Genomic DNA, 22,248 nt, shown 5'->3' on the forward strand with positions numbered 1-22,248 from the left:
TAGTTTAAGTTTTAGGGTACATGTGCACAATGTGCAGGTTTGTTACATATGTATACATGTGCCATGTTGGTGTGCTGCACCCATTAACTCATCATTTAGCATTAGGTATATCTCCTAATGCTATCCCTCCCCCATCCCCCACCCCACAACAGTCCCCAGAGTGTGATGTTCCCCTTCCTGTGTCCATATGTTCTCATTGTTCAATTCCCACCTGTGAGTGAGAACATGCGGTGTTTGGTTTTTTGTCCTTGCGATAGTTTGCTCAGAATGATGTCAAACTACAAAGGACATGAATTCATCATTTTTTATGGCTGCATAGTATTCCATGGTGTATATGTGCCACATTTTCTTAATCCAGTCTATCGTTTTTGGACATTTGGCTTGGTTCCAAGTCTTTGCTATTGTGAATAGTGCCGCAATAAACATACGTGTGCATGTGTCTTTATAGCAGCATGATTTATAATCCTTTGGGTATATACCCAGTAATGGGATGGCTGGGTCAAATGGTATTTCTAGTTCTAGATCTCTGAGGAATCCTCACACTGACTTCCACAATGGTTGAACTAGTTTACAGTCCCACCAACAGTGTAAAAGTGTTCCTATTTCTCCACATCCTCTCCAGCACCTGTTGTTTCCTGACTTTTTAATGATTGCCATTCTAACTGGTGTGAGATGGTATCTCATTGTGGTTTTGATTTGCATTTCTCTGATGGCCAGTGATGATGAGCATTTTTTCATATGTTTTTTGGCTGCATAAATGTCTTCTTTTGAGAAGTGTCTGTTCATATCCTTCGCCCACTTTTTGATGGGGTTGTTTGTTTTTTTTCTTGTAAATTTGTTTGAGTTCATTGTAGATTCTGGATATTAGCCCTTTGTCAGACGAGTAGGTTGCGAAAATTTTCTCCCATTTTGTAGGTTGCCTGTTCACTCTGATGGTAGTTTCTTTTGCTGTGCAGAAGCTCTTTAGTTTAATTAGATCCCATTTGTCAATTTTGGCTTTTGTTGCCATTGCTTTTGGTGTTTTAGACATGAAGTCCTTGCCCATGCCTATGTCCTGAATGGTATTGCCTAGGTTTTCTTCTAGGGTTTTTATGGTTTTAGGTCTAACATGTAAGTCTTTAATCCATATGATTGCATAAATATTAAGAACTTATGTTAATCAAAACCATAAAATTAAAAGAATAGTTAAGAAGACATAGTGCTTAAATATATAATGGGTGAAGAATTAAGATCTTTATAACTCTGTATTAGTTAATTCTCACACTTCTATAAAGAAATACCTTAGACTGGGTAATTTATAAAGAAAAGAGGTTTAATTGGCTCACAGTTCTGCAGGCTCTACAGGAAGCATGGCTGAAGAGGCCTCAGGAAACTTACAATCATAGCAGAAGGCAAAGGGGAAGCAGGCACGTCTTACATGGCTGGAGCAGGAGGAAGAGAGTGAGGGAGGAGGTGCCACACACTTTTAAACAATCAGATCTCAAGACAACTCACTCACTATCATGAGAACAGCACCAAAGAGGAAATCTGCCCCCACGATCCAATCACTTTCCACCAGGTCCCACCTCCAATATTGGGGATTACAATTTGACATGAGATTTGGGCAGGGACACAGACCCAAACCATATCAAACTCCAACAGATATAGGGTAATGTACATAAGCAGACAAGTCACCAAAAAAAAAAAAAAAAGAGAGAAAATGTAAATGGCCAATAAGCATATGAAAAGATATTCAACTTTAATTGTATTACAATTTTTATTTAATATAACACCTTGCCCAGAACTTGCCATATGGTTAGCACATTCATTTTTTTTAATTCAACAAATGTTTATTGAGTGTGTCAGTGTGCCTGGCACTATTGAAGCACAGAGAAAATGGCCATAAACAAGGGAGAGTTTATCATTTGCTCAATCAGTAAAAATGCAAATTAAATTAATGAGATGCCACTTTTGCCTAATAAATTGGATGCTTAAAAAGAAGGATAATTGGCTCACTCTTGTAATGCCAACACTTTAGGAGGCCAAGGCAAGCATATCACTTGGGTCCAGGTGTTTGAGACCAGCTTGGGCGATGTAGCAAGACCCCTCTCTACAAAAAAATACAAAAATTAGCCAGCCATAGTGGTGAGCACCTGTGGTCCCAGCTACTCCGGAGGCTAAGGTGGGAGGATCACTTAAGCCCAGGAAATGGAGGTTGCAGTGAGCTGATATTGTGCCACTGCACTCCACCTTGGGTGATAAAGTGAGACTCTGTATCAAGAAACAAAAAGAATGACATTTAGCGTTGGTAAGGGTTCAGGAAAACAGGCAGCCTGCCACCATAAAATAGTGGGAGCACATATTAGAGTCTGATAACTTGGTAATCCAAAGGAATCAAAGTGTGCATACCCTTTGATCTGGCAATTGTACTTTCAATTATTTATCCAAAGAAAAACCTGGAGAAGCACCCAGGGGTATATTACAATGTAGTTCATCAAGCATTGTGTTTTTATTGTAGGGAAATGACAACCTGAATGCCCAACAATAAGGGATTCTTGGAGATATGGGGAGATGGAGTTCAGATAACAGATGGGACATAGGCATTGGAACAGCAAAGATAGATTGGTCCAGATACAAGTAATACAGGGCAGGTGAGCCCCAAAATTAGGGCTTAACCCAAGAGGGTTCTTGGTTTTGCCCAGGAAAGAATTCAAGGGTGAGTGGAGGATGCTAAACAGAAACTATAATCGAAGCGGCAGTGTATAGCAGCAGCAGAGGTACTGCTCCTTGCACAGCAAGCCTACCCCATAGGCAGTGTGCCCAGAGCAGCAGCTCAGAGGCACTTCTGCAGTCATATTTACATATATAGTAATTATACTTTTAATTACATGTAAGTTAAGGGGCAGTTTATGAAGAAATTTATATGAAGGTGGCAACTTGTCAGGTTGCTATGAAAAGGGGTGGTAACCTCCGGGTGTTGCCGTGGCAGTGGTAAACTGACATAGCACACTGGTGGGGTGTCTTATGGAAAGCTGCTTCTATCCTGGCCCTGTTTTAACTAGTCCTCAATTTAGTCCAGTGTCTGAGCCCAGCCTCCAGAGTTGAGTCCCACCTCCTACCTCACAATTAAGTGGGTAAATTTCATGTCAGGAAGGTGAGGAGATTTTATGTTCCATATGTTTATTACCTCTCTGTCCCCCTACCCCCCACCCCCTCCCCATCTGTCTTTCTGAGGCAAACGTGTCTTCTGAAAGTGAGGGGATAGTGGAATTGGAAGTTCAACATTGTAGAGAGGGTTTAAAATAGCTACTGCATCAAATGCAAAGAAAATAATGTGGAGAAATATTGGAATTCCCAGGCAGCACTGAAAGCATAGATGAGGTCAGATCATGAACATTTACCTGATGTATAAAGAACCTGTACAAGAATATAGCAATCTTGAACACAGTTAAATGCAAAATAAAAAATCTGTTTTATTCAAAGAAAATATTCCTACCAGATCTATTCATAAATCTACATCATTTGGCATAATTACACAGTATGGTTCAAGTGGTTCTGAGATTTACGGTGGAACTTCCCGTTTCAGAGGTTTGTAGCTTAGCCATTAATCTTCCCTGAACTAAAATCTACATATGAATTTCAAACCATTGAGGGGATGGAGCATAGAATGGAAACTAACTCCATCCATAATAAGAGCAAAAAATGTGAAGTTAAAACTTAAAAAGTTAAAACTGCAGATCTCCAAGAAATCTAGCAGTTCACTGGAAGAAAGATGGTGTAAAGATGAATTCTTCCAAAATTAGGTTAGAGGTTTAATGCAATGCAAATCAAAATCTGAACCAGACATCTTTTAACTTTTCAAAAAGAGTCTAAAAATCAAAACCATCTGATAGAATAAATAGTCAAAAATAGTTTAGAAATGTTTAGAAAAAATAAAAGAGGTGTGAAGAGGATCCATTTATTAAGACATTACTCATATGTTTTAAAGGTACAGTAATTAAATTTGTGAGCTACCAATAACAGAATAGTCCAGAAGAACAGCCTAAAATATATTAAATTTAACTCACCATTAATCTCGCGATTCCCACTCACTTTCCACACTAGGTCAAAAAAAGACAGCTTTTTAATAAATAGTGTTTGGACACTTGTTAGCTTGTTCTTTTGGGAGGGGAATAGGGATGTAAGAAAAGACAGGTTCTTAATTTTCACCCCAATGAAGGTATGAATGGACCCTCCTGGTTTGCAGGCCCAGCAATAGATAAGAGACAATATTTAAAAGGAGACAGAGAGATGTTGAACTTCTCTTGTGAGAGGTGGTAGCCCAAGCTCTGGAGTTTGAATCCCTGCTCATTCCCCACTTCTTCAACAATTATTGAGCTGTTCAAGGAGGTGCAATGCAGTATGGATAAGAGAAAAAAGCTCCCTGAGCTCGTGGAACTTACCTTCTGTTGGAGGAGACAGTGGTAAACATGTAGACACATGAAGGGGAAGATGCACAATAGTGATAAGTGCTAAGAAGATGACGTAGGGCAGAGGGCAGAGTCCTGGATAGTCATGAACTCTCTGACCAAGGGTCTTGAACTGAGACCCAAATGGCAAGCAGGAAAAAGATCTAAAGGAAGGGCTTTCCAGGCAGAGGAACACATGCAAGTCCCTAAGGTGGAGATGACCTTGACAAGTCCAAGGGACAGATAGAGCCAAGGTGGCTAGAGCAATGTGGCCAAGGGAAAAGCGGCGAGAGAGGTGAGGGCAGGGGCTAGAGCAAGCAGAGCCAGGTGGGCCATGCAGAAAGCTTCGGTTTATATTCTGGTGAGGTAGAAAGCACCTGGAAAGGTTGAAGTGGACAAGTGACAAGCAGGACCTTACATTATGAAGATCACCCTGGCTGCCATGTGCCACCTTCTTTCCAAGCAAATGTGGAAAGTGATTTCAGGTCTCACTGGACTTCTTCAGAGCCAAGCACAGGCCCTGATTACCACCAGTCATTAGAAATGTTTCCAATCAATATTAGGAACTATTGTCTGAGGAACAGTCAGTATAAAAAAGCAAAAAAAAAAAAAGATCAATGGCTATGATTACCTCTTAGGCCAAGAAAGGAACTCCTCCTGCCTGCTTTACACCTGCCAGAGTAGGTTTGGTCAAAGGTGATGCCCCCATTTCCCCGCTTAGTTTCCCTTGCCAGGCCCTGATATGGCCAACATCAGACAATAGTAGGTACCATCAAAGAAGAACAAGAAAATGACCTCAGGGAAACATGGAGATCATTGGAACTAAACTACAAATAATATACTTTTAAAATTTATTTTTTAGTCACCATGAAAAAAGGAAAATATTTCTTTTATAGATGGCCTTGGCCATCAAGACCTGGATGACTTAAGAACCCAAACCTTCCTAGAGGTCAGTTCTCCTCTAATCTCTGTTATGTGTAAATGTTTCAGTGCATTACATATGCTAATTTATTAAGTTCATGTTCCAATTTCTTTCCACAGTTCTGTGCCACCCTCTTGCATCAAGTCACTCTTCAGGGACATGAGTCTGTTCATGGAGAATGTATTTTGACGGGTTTTAGCGGCATTGCTGGAGTGCCTTATGTTTCATGAGAACTGAAATATATTAGCATTGAATTTTTCTAGCAGATTTCTGTCAAATATTTAGAAGGACATATGGAGTTTCTTTCCTACCATTGAAAAGGAGAAAAATACATGAAATCAAGGCATTTGGACAAACTTTCTTGCTTGCTCTGGTAGTTTGATGGAAGCATTTCTTAAAGCCAAGACAGCATCTGTAATACGAGACAGAGGAGTGATGAGCGGACTGGGAGTCTGGATTCCACTTGGAACAGGTTTTCTTATAGAGCACATCCTTTCTCGCTTGTGGTCATTGGCAGCTCAGTTCTAGGTGGGCTCTGGAAGCCTTAGAATGGGCACTTGTGCTGGACAGATCTCCAGCTCTGTGGTGTGGCTTGGTCTTTGGCTTTCCAAATCAATGCACTTATTCTAGTTGGTGTCAGTTGGTAGAGGCTGCAGAATGACCTGAGGACTCCCTGTCATTAGACCCCTCTCTTCCTGATCTGTTGTTCACTGGTCTGATTGTACACTCAGATTCTGTTTCACCATCACTTCCCACAGTCCACTGGATCCAGGGAATTATGCACATGGAAGAAGTGCTGGTGTGACAAGTGTGGAGGAGCATGGGTTTGGGAAACCACCATCTGGGCTCAAGTCCTAGCTCCACATCTTCTTCACTGAGCCACAGTTTCCTTGTCTCTAAAGATGGGATTAAAATATCAACCATGTCAGGTTGCTGTCATGGTTGAATAAAATAATGAGAAGCCTAGAATCAACCTGGCACAGGATGGACCCACATTAACTATGAGGTGCTTCCCTCCTTGCTTCTTCTCTTCCCTCCCCCAAAGAGTCTCTCACAAACAACATTCAGCACGGGGAGAAGCCATGGCCACATATTTATTTTATGCAACTTGAACTGCTAAAAGGTCTTTCACCTCTCCCTGTAATTTCTCTTTTCACCCCTTTGTGCTCAAACATGTCTTTAGATGACCTCTGTTAACGTTTCCTGTTACCTGGATGTCCACTGTCCCTAATAGTTCCCCCTAAGGAACATTCATAAGTCACAGGGCTGAAAGGAGGACTGGAGGGCCCCATACTGTCACCAACTTCTTGATTGTACTGCAGCCAATTATGAAGATCGTATGTAGCCCTTCAGCCCTCCCCTCAGGAAACTTGACACCAAAAATAATGAATTTAAAAGAAAAACTGAACAAATGACTCAGGTGCTATTCCACCTGGGCATTTGATAGTCACCCACTTTCATGATGCATGAGAAAAGGAGCTCTGAAATGTTATATTTTTCTTTATTTCAATAACCTAGTGAACCCTTCCTTCTCTCCTGGTATTTAAATCTTTAATGCATCAGTTTCTTCCAGATCACCCAGCTGGAAAGCACAGCAGCACCTTGCCAGCTCCCTCTTCTTCACTGCAGCCACCATGTTCTCTCAGCTGTTTCCAGAATATTGCACCTTATATGCTTTTATCCCTACTATGGCTGCCCCACCTCAGGTCCTTGCGACCTTTGATTGGAGCTGCAGTTACTCTTTCCTACACTTACTTTCTGCCTCCAGTTCTCCCCAGCCCTCAATCTGTTCTTCGTGTGGCAGTCAGAATTACCTTTCTGAAGCACAGGTCTCTCCTGCCAGCATGTTAAAAGCCTGGGCTTTAAAACCAGGCAGACCCTAATACAAATCCCGGCTTCTTCAAGGAAAACCTTGTCACCTCTCTTAAGCCTCAGTTCCTCATCTATCAGATGGAGTGATCACAGTATCTGCATCCTAGGGTGGTGAGGAGGGTGAAATGAGGCAAGGCAAATGATGCACTTATCCCACAGCCTAGCACACAGTGAGCACTCAGTGAGTTACTGTTAACAGCAGCAGCAAGAACCTGCAGTGGCACCTCGTTGCCAGCAGTACAAACCCCAGACTCCTGAGGCTGGCATTCGGGGCACTGTAAGACCTCCCCTCTGCCTCCCTTTTCCTACCTGTCTCCCACAGCCTGCCCTGGGCTGCAGTGCCATTGACTCAGCAGCTTTCTTGTGCTTCCAAACCTTACCCCAAAGTAAAATGCTAGCAGGACCCGGTTGTTCTCTCTGTAGGTCCGCAGCCTGTTGCTCACAGTGCAGGACAGATCTTACCTTCTGCTACCTGCTGTTGTCTCCTGACTGCTTCCCCCTCTGCTCTCTGAGGGTAGGGACCATGGATTACTTGTTTCTGCATCCCCTGCAGGGCCCAATGCAGTGCCTTGGCATAGAATGGATGCTTCCAGAAGGAATTAAATTAGTGATGGGAGGGAATCATTGATGATGTTTGAGGGCCTGGTTTTTTCAGGGTCCCCTCGAAGCAATGACATACCTTGTTTTCATTGCATATCAGTGTGTATGGTTTGGTCTGCTCCCAGTAAAGGGAAAACAACAGAATGAAAAACCGGGAAACAACAGAATAATGGAAATGAACATCTCTCTCTCTCTCTCTCCCTCTGTGTGTGTGTGTGCGCCAGTGCAGGTTGCTTACTCTGATTTCTTGGACTATTCTGTATTCTGATATTATTACTCCCTTTTTGGTGGTATGATCCCATCTTTATGAAACTGTAGTGGCAGGCAATAATAGATTATAGAGGCTTTTTTCTTTTTAAAATATTATTATTTGGCAAAAGAAAAAACAAGAAACAAGGAGCAGCAAAGTTTAACCTTTTGGAATAATGGTAAAAGGCACTCTTTGAAATATGAAATAGTTAAAGAAAAATGTTTCAAGACTGCAGTACATAATGAGAGGCAGCTAAACCACCAGGCACTCACCAGCATTGTGCCCACCTCCAGCCAGGAAGTGTGCCTGCAGAGCAGGTGGGAGGTGCTTGAGGAGAGGCGCACAACTCTGGACCCAGACACTGGGTGGACACCTGACACATGCCTTCTAATTAAATCTTCTTGAAAGCTTCTTGAGCTAGATGATGTTATATCCATTTTACAATGGAGGTGCAGAGGGGTTAAGTATTTGCCCAAAGTCACACAGACAATGTAAGCTGAATTTCCCTGGCCTTATGGGCCTGTATGTGCAAATAAGGAGGTTTCATTAGGATCAGTCCACAGTAGGAGACCACAGCACCCCCAATTGTCTCCCTCTGTTATTTTGGGGAGTCTTGGAGGAGGGATCTGCCATGTATTCATGAACAGCCCTCTTGGAGGTGCCCACTCAGGGCCCCCATGGATGTCTAGAGCTGACAGAGCCCTGAGGGACAGGCCTCACCAGGCCGCAGCTGTCCCCTTTTCACAGAGGGGCTCCAGATCAGCAAGACAAGGGCCACTGTGTGGCTTTGCTGGGACCAGGCACTTGTGCATTTATGGGCCCTTTCCTCCATAAAACATATTTAAAAATAATATTTTACAACTGTATTTGTATAAATATACTAAGGTTATATATTAAAACATGTTTCTGGTGCAAAGATTCATTTTTTTCTTATAACTTTAAAAGAAATTAAAATATTTTCATGGGCCCCTAAAGGAATGATGGGCCCTAGGCCAGGTGCCTGCTATCCCTAAAGGGTAAGGAGGCCCTTCACAAGACCCTAAAGTGGCAGTCCCCTCGCCACTGCCCCTGTTTCTTGGCTGACCATGAACCTGGATTATACTGTACGCTTCCCTATCTCTCTAAAGTGTGAGTACCAGTGTCCCTTCAGCTTCTGCCTGTTTTGCCTTTTTGCTCTTGTTCTTGTTATAGGTGTCGGAACAGCCCCTGAGGTGGAGATAGGAAAATCTCTCTTCTGCTCCAGGCACATGTACACATCCTTTTATCCTCAAAGCCTTTCTGCCCACCTTATATTATATCAAGACTTATATCACACACAGGTCAGCTCATCACACACAGCCAGAAGCTGACTCTCTGAACCCAGCTAAGACAGACACACAGACACACATGCTCCAGGGTCAAGCTGGGGCTGGAATCCCCCTCTTTAATTCCAAAGTGGTCTCTCTCCACGAAGCCAGACATCCGATTATTAGAGCACACTCTTGCTGCTCACACATTCACAAGAGTAAGATATTCTTGTAAAGAGCATTCCTGATTATTCCAGCTCGAAATGAATTTGCAATTTTCTGTGCAACACAAAGCTTAGAAATGAATGATGACACTGGGAAAATCTCAGGAGAATTTACAAAGATTGCTAACGAGCAGATATAGCTACTGTTTAGAATGAAAATATTTTCTCCTTTAGAATTCTACAGGCTCAGCTCTCCCCTGGCAACACCTTGCATTCTCCATGTCTTTGAAAAACAGTTGATAGGGAAGAGTACATAGAGTAGAAATTTGTTTATAGCAACACATTTTTATACGGAGAGAAAGCATATAAACACAAGACAGAGAGATTGCTAAGGTAAAGTGTATTTGGGTCCTGAGACAAAAAAAATACAAGTCTTACTCTGCCTACCGTCCCTAGAGGAAAAAAACGATACAGTTGAGATGAATTGCGCAGGGCACGAATTGGTCATCTTTATTGGGACCACTGAAATGGCTACTGAGGCAGGGCTGCAACCTTGGCATGGTAAATGACTGTCGTAAAGGCCTGCTTCAGCACTGTGTCATTTGTGAGTTGGGCTGGGAGCCTGTCTTCACGGAGGTTGACAGTAGTTTCGCTACCTCGTTAATGAGCAATTGAGGAAACTCCATCTCAGGCTGAGAGGAGTCAGATCTTACCTTCCTGTTCCTCTGTCCTTGTGGCTCTGTGGTGGGCTTGCAACACCAGTGTGCTTCTCCTCACCTTCTGTGCCCCAAGTGGTGGACTGTTTCAGCTCTGGTGGTTGTGAAGCTGATGTTATAGATTTGGTGTTCTGCATAGGGCTGTGACACAGACTGAACCCTAGAAGTGGACACCTGGACTCTCAGAGGTGACCATCAGTCAGCAGGACACCAAGAGCATGGCTGCCTCAGAGCACAGATACACATCCTATGGTGGGTTAACAGCTCAAAGTTCAACACATGCTACCTGCACTAAGGCATATTGGCATACACTTGGCATTTTAAAAAAAGAGAATTTTGCATGTATCTGGCACCTAATAAATGTGTTATTTAATTTGTATTTCTTTGCTCACTAGAAGGTTGAATTTTGTTACATGGGTTTACCAGCCATTTTCATTCCATCATCTGGGTCCCTTAGCTGCAAGTGTCTTGAGACTCACCTTCCTGTTCTGCAAAGCCTCCTATTGTGTCAGCTGACTCTCTCCATGCTTTCACTTCTCCCTCATTTGCTACCATAAAACCCATATTTGATTTCCCTTATGATTAATATCTGGAGAAAGTCAGCTACCACAATGGCATGCTCTGTCTGGGCTCTCAACTCGTGCTTTGTGCCATTCAGCTCATCCCTCTGGGGCTGTAAGCAATAGAAATAGGTAGGATCCTTTAGCTTTTCATTTCTCCCACATACAGGGCTCCCTGTCAGCCACCTCTGAATCTCCACCAGTTTTTCATCTGATCAAACCCCCATCCAGTGCTAAATATAAGTTTTTTAACATAGTTGTAGGAGGTGCTTTTCACTTTTCTCTAGATTGGACAGGGAACAGGACATTTACATTACAAGTCAGTGTTAGCCCTGTAGGAAAGCTGATCTTTCACTGTCCAGTGAGCACAGTAAGGAACAGGGAGGTTAAGTGCCCTGCCCCTGTCATATAGCTATTGAAATCCAAGTTATCTCAACTTCCAGTAGGTGCATGGTCCACACCCACCCCCAGGTGCAAGCAAACAGCCCATTCCTAAGGAACAGACAAGAAACACTCGATTCCCTACAGGTGGGAAATTGCTGTGGATTCCAGTTTGCCTTTCCCAGTGGAAAGCAAAATGGGGACATCATCCAATGAAGAGATCTTGTCCAGTTTTCATATAATTTTTGTTCAGTCACTTCTTCTTTCTTTTTTTTTTTTTTTTTTTTGAGGCGGAATTTCGCTCTTGTTGCCCAGGCTGGAGTGCAATGGCGGGTCTCAGCTCACTGCAACCTCCACCTCCCAGGTTCAAGCAATTCTTCTGCTGCAGCCTCCCAAGTAGCTGGGATTACAGGCGCCTGCCGCCACACCTGGCTAATTTTTGCATTTTAGTAGAGACAGGGTTTCACCGTGTTGGCCAGGCTGGTCTCAAACTCCTGACCTTAGATGATCCACCCGCCTTGGCCTCCCAAAGTGCTGGGATTACAGGCATGAGCCACCACGCCCAGCCTGTTCAGTCACTTCTGCCAGCTGGAAGCTGGTTCCCTTCTGAAATGGTCCAGGTCTTTAAGCAGACCTCAGGTGTTCCAGGTGAAGCTGTGGCGCTCTCCTCAGACCAGCTGCCTGGGACTCCTCACTCTGACTTAAGGGAAGATGCAAATGCCTTCAGGGGCCAAGACAGTAAGTCAACGTGACAAGTGGATGGGGTAGGGCCAAAGGCATACGTGAGGGCAGGAACTACATCCCTCTTGTTCACTGCTTTATCCCAGCACCTGGAACAGAGCTGGCACACCATAGGGTCCCAATAAAAATGTAGAATGAACCGTGGGGAATGTAGAGAACTGGGAAGTGCATATCTCACAGGAGGTATTCCAGGCCAAAAACCATGGGTAATATTTGCCTTTGAGCTTGCAACTCTCATAACTGAATAAACAAGGCTGTTTATAGATGGAATAAAACAATGATGGTCAAACAGTATTGATGGCCACCTTACCCTTTTGATTGTATGTTCAGTTGGAGTCAGAATACAGATCACTCTTTCTGTTTAAGCATCTCTTAAGTCCTTTCCATTAATACCCTGGACCTTTAATGCACTGTGCTGTTTGGAAATTTGTGTAAATTTTTACTTTCCCTTTCCTCATGCTATGGTCTAACTTTTTTTTCTGAATCCCTTGGTCATGTATCTTTCTTTTCAAAAGATCTACAAAGGCACTGTGTCTACCAAATAAGGGGCAATTTTTCTAAACACGTTTTATTCCTAATAAAAGGGTAACAAATCCGCTCTCATGCATACAATGTTGCCCTTTCTAAAACAGACCTAAGCAGTGGTAGCTGGTTCTTGGCAAAATTATTTTGAGCCCAATTTGTCTCCAAAATCTGCCACATCAAGCAACAGGGTCCTGAAAAGTGGGGGACATCCTCTGCACATTTTTCCTAAGGTGAAGAGTTGGCTCTGGCTGTTCTCTTGGACATTGCCCTTATTCTAGTGGGTCTGCATCACCTTCCCTCTATCTCATTCCCCTGGGACCCCAGATTCTAGCTTTTTGGTATGTAGCAAAGCCCCCTGAACCAACAGAAACATGGCTATTGGGTCAGTCAAGCAGCTATTGTGGAACAGACAGGCTAAGGCTAAGGAGGAGCCCTCTGGCACATGTGTCCTCACCCCAGAATGGCTTGACAGGTGTGAGACCATGTGCCTCAGTGTAGAAGCCCAGAGTCAGCTTCTGGACTGCAGACTCAGCCACTAATTTGTCATTTAGCCCCTTTGCTTCTCTAGTGAAGTGGGAGGGCCATCGGAAACCTTCTCTAGTGAGACAAAACCTAAAATAGAATCCACTCGGAGGAACACATTTTGCATAATCAAGTCATAGCTATCATTAATATTTTGGTCAAGATTATATGGGTCAGATAGGTACCTTGGGAAGGCATATCTTACCAAACATTTTACTGGTCACACGAAATATGCCAGTGAGCAGTATTCAACTTCTAATTTACAAATGATGTGATGAGATAAACAAAATTGTTTGCAGATGGAAACCATGACTGCCAAGCAACAGTGATCTCCAGCTTATTGCATGATGCTATATGTTCAGATGAACTCAAAAATGCAGATAATTCTTTGGGGTTGTTGTGCCTCTGCTTCATTAATGACATTGGCCCAAATCCGGATTGATTGTAATTTTGAGCCATGAACATAAAAGCTGGAAGTGACCTGTGTCAGTCAGGAATACGTTCAGCCACAGATAACAGAAAACCTGGCCAACAGTGGCTTCAACAGATAGGGGATCTTTTTTTCACATAACATGATATTCAGAGGCAGGTGATGACTCCCAGTGGTTCACCCAATCCAGTACTCTCTGAGTCCAAGCTCCTTCAGTCTTTCTGCCCCATCTCACTTGGAGGTTTGGCATTCATCTTCAATTATGTTGGCTCATAAGCTGCAAGTCTATGTTTAAGGCAGAAACAAGCGGGGGTGGAAGAAAGGGGCATTAGATGCACCAGTTCCCCTGATTAGGAAAACAAAAGCTTATCTAGAAACTCCTCAGGCTTTCCCTGTGGACTCACTAGTCAAAATTGTGTCATATGACTACACCTAGCTGCAAGGGAAGTGGGAAAATTTATTATTTTCCTGTTCACCCCCATGGTAGAAGAAAGCAAGAGAGAATGGGCTTGCAAATAGGTGTGTGAGTTAATACACTGTCTATCAAGAAACCACAGAGAAATTCTTTCTAGTACTCTCATTGTACAGATGACAAAAATGAGTTCCAGAAATGAGAAATAACTTGACCAAGGTCCCATAACTGGGTGAATTTAGAGCCTGAACTGGAGCCCAGGTCTCTTAAATGCCAGTCCAGAAAGCTACCCACTGGACCACACTTCAGTTTGAGACTGAAGTTTTGCTGATGAAGTAGAATATTATTCAGCAAATAAGGTCAGAGATATTAAACTACCAGCAGTGGGCAGAGGACATACAGTTTCCACTCTAGCACTCCTTCCTCCTTCCCTCACCAAGAATCTGAAATAATTACAAGTCACGGAAACTAGGCAAAGTCAAATCAGGCCTCCCCTCAGTTCTCTTCTGCTGTGTCTAGTTTAATTTTCTCATTCTTCAGCACATTGGTGTTTGTGTGTGGAATTACAGAATCAACCTCATGATGATGAGTGTCATGATAACATAGAATTTCTGTGTCATTGTTAATGTGCTGTTCTTGTCTTCTGTCCCCTTCTGTTATCGGACCAAACAGAAGTTTTCTGCTGTTTCTCTCTGCAACATCTCCACAGAAGTCCTGAAAGTCATCAATGCCACAGAGGAGTTGATAGCAGGATCTACAGGGCCCTGGGAGTCCCCACAAGTCCCTCCTGACAGACAGAAGGGGATGTTTCCTCGTGGGACAGACCAAGTGAGACTGGATGAGCAGCTGACTTCCCTGGAAGAAAATGTAAGAGGGTATGGAGGTGCCCTGTCTAGGGTGAATGTATGTGAAGAAGAAGCTGATGAAATTGTAGCTTATCGTGAAGAGTGCAAGGACACACACATACACACACACACCACTACCACTATAGCAAATACATTCTCAGGAAGGACCTTAGGTTGGATTCCCCAGAAGCAGACCCTAGATGAGGATTTGTGTGCATGTGACTTATTAGGGAATGCTCCCAAGGGAGGCTGGTAAGGGAATGGGGAAAGTAAGGGAAAGGGAAGAATCCAAGCAAGGACATGATCTTACACAAAGAGGAGCTTCAGCCTGATCCTGCAGGGAGCTCTGGAGTAGAAGTTGCATCTCACAGTTGTCCTGACCTAAGGCAAAAGAACTGGCCCGTCCTACAACCAGCAGGCACTTCAGTCTCTTTGCACACAGGCAGTGTCTCCAGCAGCCCAAAGGCAGTCCCCTGTGTAGATATGGGCTGCTGGGAATAGAAGCACACTGAGGCTTAGTGGGCAGGGAGAGGAGTATAGAGAAACTATAAAGGAGATCCAAGGGGATCCAGGTGGGAGTATTGCCAGTGCCGCTACAGGGAATGAAGTGGTTGCCAGAAGAACTGAAGTTACTACAACTGGTCTTCTCTGCTTCTCTAATTTAAGATACCAACAAAATCTGGCCAGGCACTGTGGCTCACATCTGTAATCCCAGCACTTTGGGAGGCTGAGGCAGGCAGATCACTTGAGGTCGGGAGTTTGAGAACAGCCTGGCCAACATGGTGAAACCCTATCTCTACAAAAATACAAAAATTAGCTGGGTGTCATGGCAGGCGCCTGTAATCCCAGCTACTTGGGAGGCTGACCCAGGAAATCGCTTGAACACAGGAGGCGAAGGTTGTAGTGAGCCAAGGTGGTGCCATTGCACTCCAGCCTGGGCAACAGAGCAAGACCCTGTCTCAAAAAAAAAAAAAAAAAGATACCAACACAATCATATTTAATTTATGTTTTTGATGAATCACCCAAGCCTCCTTGTGCCATTAGCAACAAGAAGCCCACTATCTGTCTTCTGAGCCTATCACACGCCACTCCAAAATTGTCCAAGCACTCTGGGAACTGAGTAAGACTCTACTGCATTACCTTATGACCACATTTAGACCTCAGACTGCCATGGTTCCCGCTCCCCAATTCCTATGCTCCCCAATAAGGATGCTAACCAGCCATTGCTAGTGGATCTGCCAATCAAGAGGAAAATGCCTAACATCAACTACATTTAAAATTACATTTCTTCTTTGGAAATAAAACATTTAGCATAATGCTTGAAAAAAAGTACACAATAAATGTTGGCTGTTCTTATTAGTATTTGAAAGGCATGTCATCAGCTAACTCCTAAAATGATCCCATTAAAATTCACTAAAGAATGGGTTGTTAAAAGTGGTTCCAACTTTAAAAACACTCTTAGCTCTTTCTCTCATCCTGGAACAAGTATGCATTTGCTGCTTTCAAGAGAAAGACACTTGAGAAAGAAAGGAAATAAAACAAGTCCTATTGGTGATTTTGCTTTACTGAAAAATCATCCATTTTTACTGAACTGTAAGCAGAGTGGCCCAGAAGACTCATCTGCCTCATTTCATCCCGTTTTTACTTGCTGCTTTTTCTGAGGACCCTGACTTAGGTAGCTGGGCTTTCCCTGGTGCCAGGTCCTTTTCTGCCTGAAGGAAGCCATGCCTCAGAGTCAGGGTCACAGGGAAAGGAGGTGAGATCTACCAGATGTCTGGAAAGGAGGAAGGGGATGAATGGGGAAGGTACTCACAATCCGTTTCAACATTTAGAAGGGTTAAAGACTATCAGCCAAGTCAGCTGTTTCCCTGTGGAAACCTGTACATCTCTGAAGGCAAAATCAATGTACTGGAGGGAGGAGAAGACAGTGCTTACATTTACCTTTCTCCAGATTCAATACCATTTAGTTTGTACTCCTAAAAGCTATTCGCAAATATAAATATAGTCATGTGCTACATAATAAGGTTTTGGTCAATGGCGAATCACATATACAACAGTGGTGGTCTCATAAGATTATAATGCTGTATTTTTACTGTACCTTTTCTATGTTTAGATACACAAATAATTACCATGGTGTTACAATTGGCTACAGTATTCAGTACAGTAACATGCTGTAGCCTAGGAGCAATAGGCTAGGTGTGTAGTAGGTTATACCATCTAGGTTTGCATAAGTACACTCTATGATGTTCACACAATTTTGCATTTCTAATAATACATCCTCATTATTTAGCAAAGCATGACTATGTTTAGGTTAAAGGACTTTGTAATTTCCCCCTTCCATTCAAAGAGAAGAAAAAATTCTTGGCTGTCAAATAAGAGGCACCTGGCCTGGAGGAGGGGTGGGTGTTGACTGATGACTTTGGAGTTCAGGAAAGCTCTTACTGTCCCTTGAGGAGTTGTGTGTTTGGTTTGGCCTAACAGGTATATTTGCTAGTAATGGATTTTTCAGTCCTCCTGATTTGTGATGAAAAAAACAGTGTAATAAATTCTTACAGGTAAATATTCATGATCACTGAGTATTTCAGGAAATAGCTGATGATAAGAATTTCCCAGTACTCCAGACCAAGGGTGACACTGAGAAATTTGGACATTAACACTCAAGCTGTAGTCACCATCATCAGTTGGCATGGCCCTAGCCATGAAGTTGATATCAAATCAAGTTAGGTGATGCCAGCTCCTGCAGAGTCAACTGTGCTTTTGAGGTGCTCTAATGAATGCTGTTCCCAGAAATCAGGAATTGTTATTGGAGAGTGTTTTTTTTTTAAGTAGAAATGGGGTCTTGCTATGTTGCCCAGACTGGTATCAAACTCCTGGCCTCAAGGGTTCTTCCTGCCTTGGCCTCCCACAGGGCTGGGATTACAGACATGAGCCATTATGCCCAGCCTGAAGTATTTTTTGATAAAAGTTAAAACAACAAGAAATAAAAATTTTTTAAATGCAGGCTGGGTGTGGTGGCTCACACCTGTAATCCCAGCACTTTGGGAGGCCAAGATGGGAGGATTGCTTGAGGCCAGGAGTTTGAGGTCAGCCTGGTCAATATGGTGAGATCCCATCTCTATGAATAAAATTATATATATATGCATGCTTGTTTCACTTTAAAAGTTGAAGACTCTCTTCCTTTGGGCTCCCATAAAACCTATGCATGTATCTGTCTGTTCACTTTTCACACTTTCCATCTTTTCTGTTCACTCATCCGTCTCCCATTAGGCTGGCACTATTGACATTTGGATTAGGTAATTCTTTGTGTGGGGGCTGTCCTGTGCACAGGATACTTGGCAGCACCCCTGGTCTCTACCCACTAGCTGCCAGCAGCAGCACCCTCCCAGTGTGACAGTCAAAAATGTCTCTAGACATCGTCAAATATTAGGCGTTTGGGGTAGGGCAAAATCACCCCCAGACTGGGAATGAGATATATAAATTCCTGTAGAACAGGGTTTACCACCTTTTATTTCTGTAGCCTAGCCCCAGTCCACCACCCAGAGCCTGACACAGAGGAAGCACTTAGTGAATGTTCAGCTGATGTGTGACTACACCAGAGGAATGAAGCCCCTTTTAAAAAGAACTGCTTGACTTCTCATGCACAGGGTCTCTGTTCTTTAAATGTGTCTCTAACACAGCTGAGTCCTGAGATGGCCCTGATTCTGGGCACACACAATTGAAAAGGTTAAAGACATGGTTCACTAGCAAACGAATGTATTTTTTACAAAGTATGGTATCAAAAAAACAGTGTGTGAAACATCTGGTTTAAATGACAATGGTCAGTTCTCATAGCACACTTAAAACAAAGATATCCTGCCCTTTTATCTTTACCTCCAAGGAGCATGTTGAAAAGAATGCAATGGCCTTATTGGAGTTTTCATCTTGTAAGATCCTTTAATTGTATGTTTTTTTTCCTTTGGGTTCATTAACAGTTTCTATTTAAAATATATCCACTCACAGACTGAAGATGTCAGAAGCCCCAGCAGGGACCATGGCTGGAAGGCCCAGTCTGTAGATGACTGCTCCCCTGTTCTGCACCCTTCATGCCGCTCCTGTTCCCAAACAGTTAACTGCCTTCTTCCTTCTCCTTCCCTTCCCCCATCCTTCAGCTTTTTAAATTTCACCTCAGAAGAAACCCCATCTATATTCTTTTGAACTCATGGGCTTTTGAGTCAGGGAAGGGATGACTCTTCTTCGTCTCTTTAATTCAACAGATCACAGAGCCATGGGCACGTTGCCTTGCTCTGCTGCTCCCGGATGGAATTCAGCTGAGCAGTGGGAGAAGCCAGGGCAGTTCTTAAACTGTTCTCTGGGTGCAGCTGATCTCATTAAATCATGGCTTTTGTTGGTCTGCAGAATAAAGAACAGTCCTGCACTCCTCCGCTGTTCTCCTTTGTGCTGGGGAACCTAGGGACTGTCAGAAATAGAAACGGTGACACTATTCTCGCCTTCTGAACATTGGTTACCACAGGGCAGGACTCAGGGGGAGAAAAAGAACATTTGGTTGAGAATGTTCACCTTTAAAAATACTTCTGAAGACTCCCAGCTCTGCCCAGTTACACTAGGCTTCGCCTGTGTGGCTTTTGTAATGGGGAGGGAGAGAAAGGATCTCCCCAGGACCTCAGATTGGCTTTACTGTGGCATCTCTTTCCTTGAGGGACACAACAGGTCCTGAGCAAAATGGGAAAAAAGGAAAAAAAATAAAAATACTTCTGAAGGTTTCAGAGCTACATAAGATAAAGAAACATCAGCATTTACATATCCAATCTCCTGTTTGCACAAACTGCCTTAACCCCCTTAATTAGCAGAGGGCATGGGTATTTTTTTATTTTTATTTTTATTTATTATTATTATACTTTAAGTTTTAGGGTACATGTGCACAATGTGCAGGTTAGTTACATATGTATACATGTGCCATGCTGGTGCGCTGCACCCACTAACTCGTCATCTAGCATTAGGTATATCTCCCAGTGCTATCCCTCCCCCCTCCCCCCACCCCACAACAGTCCTCAGAGTGTGACGTTCCCCTTCCTGTGTCCATGTGTTCTCATTGTTCAATTCCCACCTATGAGTGAGAATATGCAGTGTTTGGTTTTTTGTTCTTGCCATAGTTTACTAAGAATGATGATTTCCAATTTCATCCATGTCCCTACAAAGGACATGAACTCATCATTTTTTATGGCTGCATAGTATTCCATGGTATATATGTGCCACATTTCCTTAATCCAGTCTATCATTGTTGGACATTTGGGTTGGTTCCAAGTCCTTGCTATTGTGAATAGTGCCGCAATAAACATACGTGTGCATGTGTCTTTATAGCAGCATGATTTATAGTCCTTTGGGTATATACCCAGTAATGGGATGGCTGGGTCAAATGGTATTTCTAGTTCTAGATCCCTGAGGAATCGCCACACTGACTTCCACAATGGTTGAACTAGTTTACAGTCCCACCAACAGTGTAAAAGTGTTCCTATTTCTCCACATCCTCTCCAGCACCTGTTGTTTCCTGACTTTTTAATGATTGCCATTCTAACTGGTGTGAGATGGTATCTCATTGTGGTTTTGATTTGCATTTCTCTGATGGCCAGTGATGATGAGCATTTTTTCATGTGTTTTTGGCTGCATAAATGTCTTCTTTTGAGAAGTGTCTGTTCATGTCCTTTGCCCACTTTTTGATGGGGTTGTTTGTTTTTTTCTTGTACATTTGTTTGAGTTCATTGTAGATTCTGGATATTAGCCCTTTGTCAGATGAGTAGGTTGCGAAAATTTTCTCCCATTTTGTAGGTTGCCTGTTCACTCTGATGGTAGTTTCTTTTGCTGTGCAGAAGCTCTTTAGTTTAATTAGATCCCATTTGTCAATTTTGTCTTTTGTTGCCATTGCTTTTGGTGTTTTAGACATGAAGTCCTTGCCCATGCCTATGTCCTGAATGGTATTGCCTAGGTTTTCTTCTAGGGTTTTTATGGTTTTAGGTCTAACGTTTAAGTCTTTAATCCATCTTGAATTGATTTTTGTATAAGGTGTAAGGAAGGGATCCAGTTTCAGCTTTCTACATATGGCTAGCCAGTTTTCCCAGCACCATTTATTAAATAAGGAATCCTTTCCCCATTGCTTGTTTTTCTCAGGTTTGTCAAAGATCAGATAGTTGTAGATATGCGGCATTATTTCTGAGGGCTCTGTTCTGTTCCATTGATCTATATCTCTGTTTTGGTACCAGTACCATGCTGTTTTGGTTACTGTAGCCTTGGGTCTACAGCTCCCAGCGTGAGCGATGCAGAAGACGGGTGATTTCTGCATTTCCGTCTGAGGTACCGGGTTCATCTCACTAGGGAGTGCCAGACAGTGGGCGCAGGTCAGTGGGTGCACACACTGTGCGCGAGCTGAAGCAGGGCGAGGCATTGCCTCACTCGGGAAGCGCAAGGGGTCAGGGAATTCCCTTTCCTAGTCAAAGAAAGTGGTGACAGACGGCACCTGGAAAATCGGGTCACTCCCACCCGAATACTGCGCTTTTCCGATGGGCTTAAAAAAGAGGGCATGGGTATTTGAGAATTATCTTGTCTCTCAGCTTTGACACTCCTCACCTGTTATCTGGCATTAGTGCTGTGAAATCAGCTCTTGTCTCCCCTAAAGGCAGAAACAACCTAGGACTAATCCCACCCTCCACAGCAGCACGCAATGGGGGCTCAGTTCCTTGGGCTGAATGCGTTGGTCTGTAGGTATTTTAAATTCTTGCTGTGAAGAGCTCCACTGTACCTATTGGGGTCTGGCTGGAAGAGGAGAGTTTCATGAAAGGGGCTGTTAACTCAGGTGTGGGCAAGGTTAAGGGATGCTGAGGGTGGAATAGTAGCAATAAAAGGAAGCTGTTACCAGCCCTAGACAGTGGTATCTCCACTGGTCAAACCCATCCCAGACAGCCAGGAAGCCCTGGTGATGAAGTCCAAATTGGTCGGCCTCCCAGGGAACAGGGCAGGACAAAGAAGGATAGAAAATGGCCCTAGAAGGTCAACAGAGAAGGACTAGCATAGCATTCTCAGACCTGTGGTGTGAATAGTAGGACTGCCACCTTGAGGATGTATGCAGGGTTGTAAGTAACCCATAATCCCCAGCCTCAGAGGGAATGGAGAGCAAACCCAACTTCCCTTTTAGCTCCACCCCACATTGCCCATGGAGTATACAACCAGTGGCAGCAGACACAGTAGACCTGCACTACAGGGAGCCCAGCTCTGCCACTGAATCCAGATCCATGCAGAGGATGTTGGTCCTCTTTCTTAAAGTTCTCCTACAACCCTTACAGCACTAAAGAGGATGTAGCACTAGAACTTGTGGAGACAATCATGGTTACTCAGGTGGTTCTGTGCCCTCAGAGAGCAAGGAAAGAAATACATTAGTCCCCTAAAGTATAATTCATGGAAGCCAAATCCAACAAGATGCTCTAAGGTCAAATAAGTCTGGGAAGCTTGCACACTCTTTCTAGGAAAATTGAGATACATATTAGTACATTAAAGCCTCTGTGAAGACCTGCAGTAATCTGTTTAACACTCTTTATTCTAGAGAATTT

The 22,248-nt window shown here is 43.3% G+C and overlaps 1 protein-coding gene and 1 non-coding gene across 6 annotated transcripts in view; both read left to right on the forward strand.

Annotated features, from left to right (window-relative positions):
* Nucleotides 1-22,248, forward strand: part of MYRIP (myosin VIIA and Rab interacting protein) — a 448,068-nt gene that overhangs the window by 407,001 nt on the left and 18,819 nt on the right. For 4 of the 5 annotated variants that reach the window (XM_063602745.1, XM_063602744.1, XM_055109698.2 and 1 more), the window contains one exon: nt 14,481-14,675. The exons of the other annotated variant lie outside the window; for it this stretch is intronic. In XM_063602745.1, coding sequence (XP_063458815.1) covers nt 14,481-14,675 — 195 coding nt within the window. The remainder of the gene's footprint in view (nt 1-14,480; nt 14,676-22,248) is intronic. 5 annotated transcript variants of the gene reach the window in all.
* Nucleotides 19,229-19,362, forward strand: LOC112439451 (small nucleolar RNA SNORA64/SNORA10 family). Its single transcript, XR_003027728.1, has one exon. It is a non-coding gene; the product is annotated as a small nucleolar RNA SNORA64/SNORA10 family (small nucleolar RNA).

This window comes from Pan paniscus, chromosome 2 (assembly GCF_029289425.2).
Source record: "Pan paniscus chromosome 2, NHGRI_mPanPan1-v2.0_pri, whole genome shotgun sequence".
NCBI lineage: Eukaryota > Metazoa > Chordata > Mammalia > Primates > Hominidae > Pan > Pan paniscus.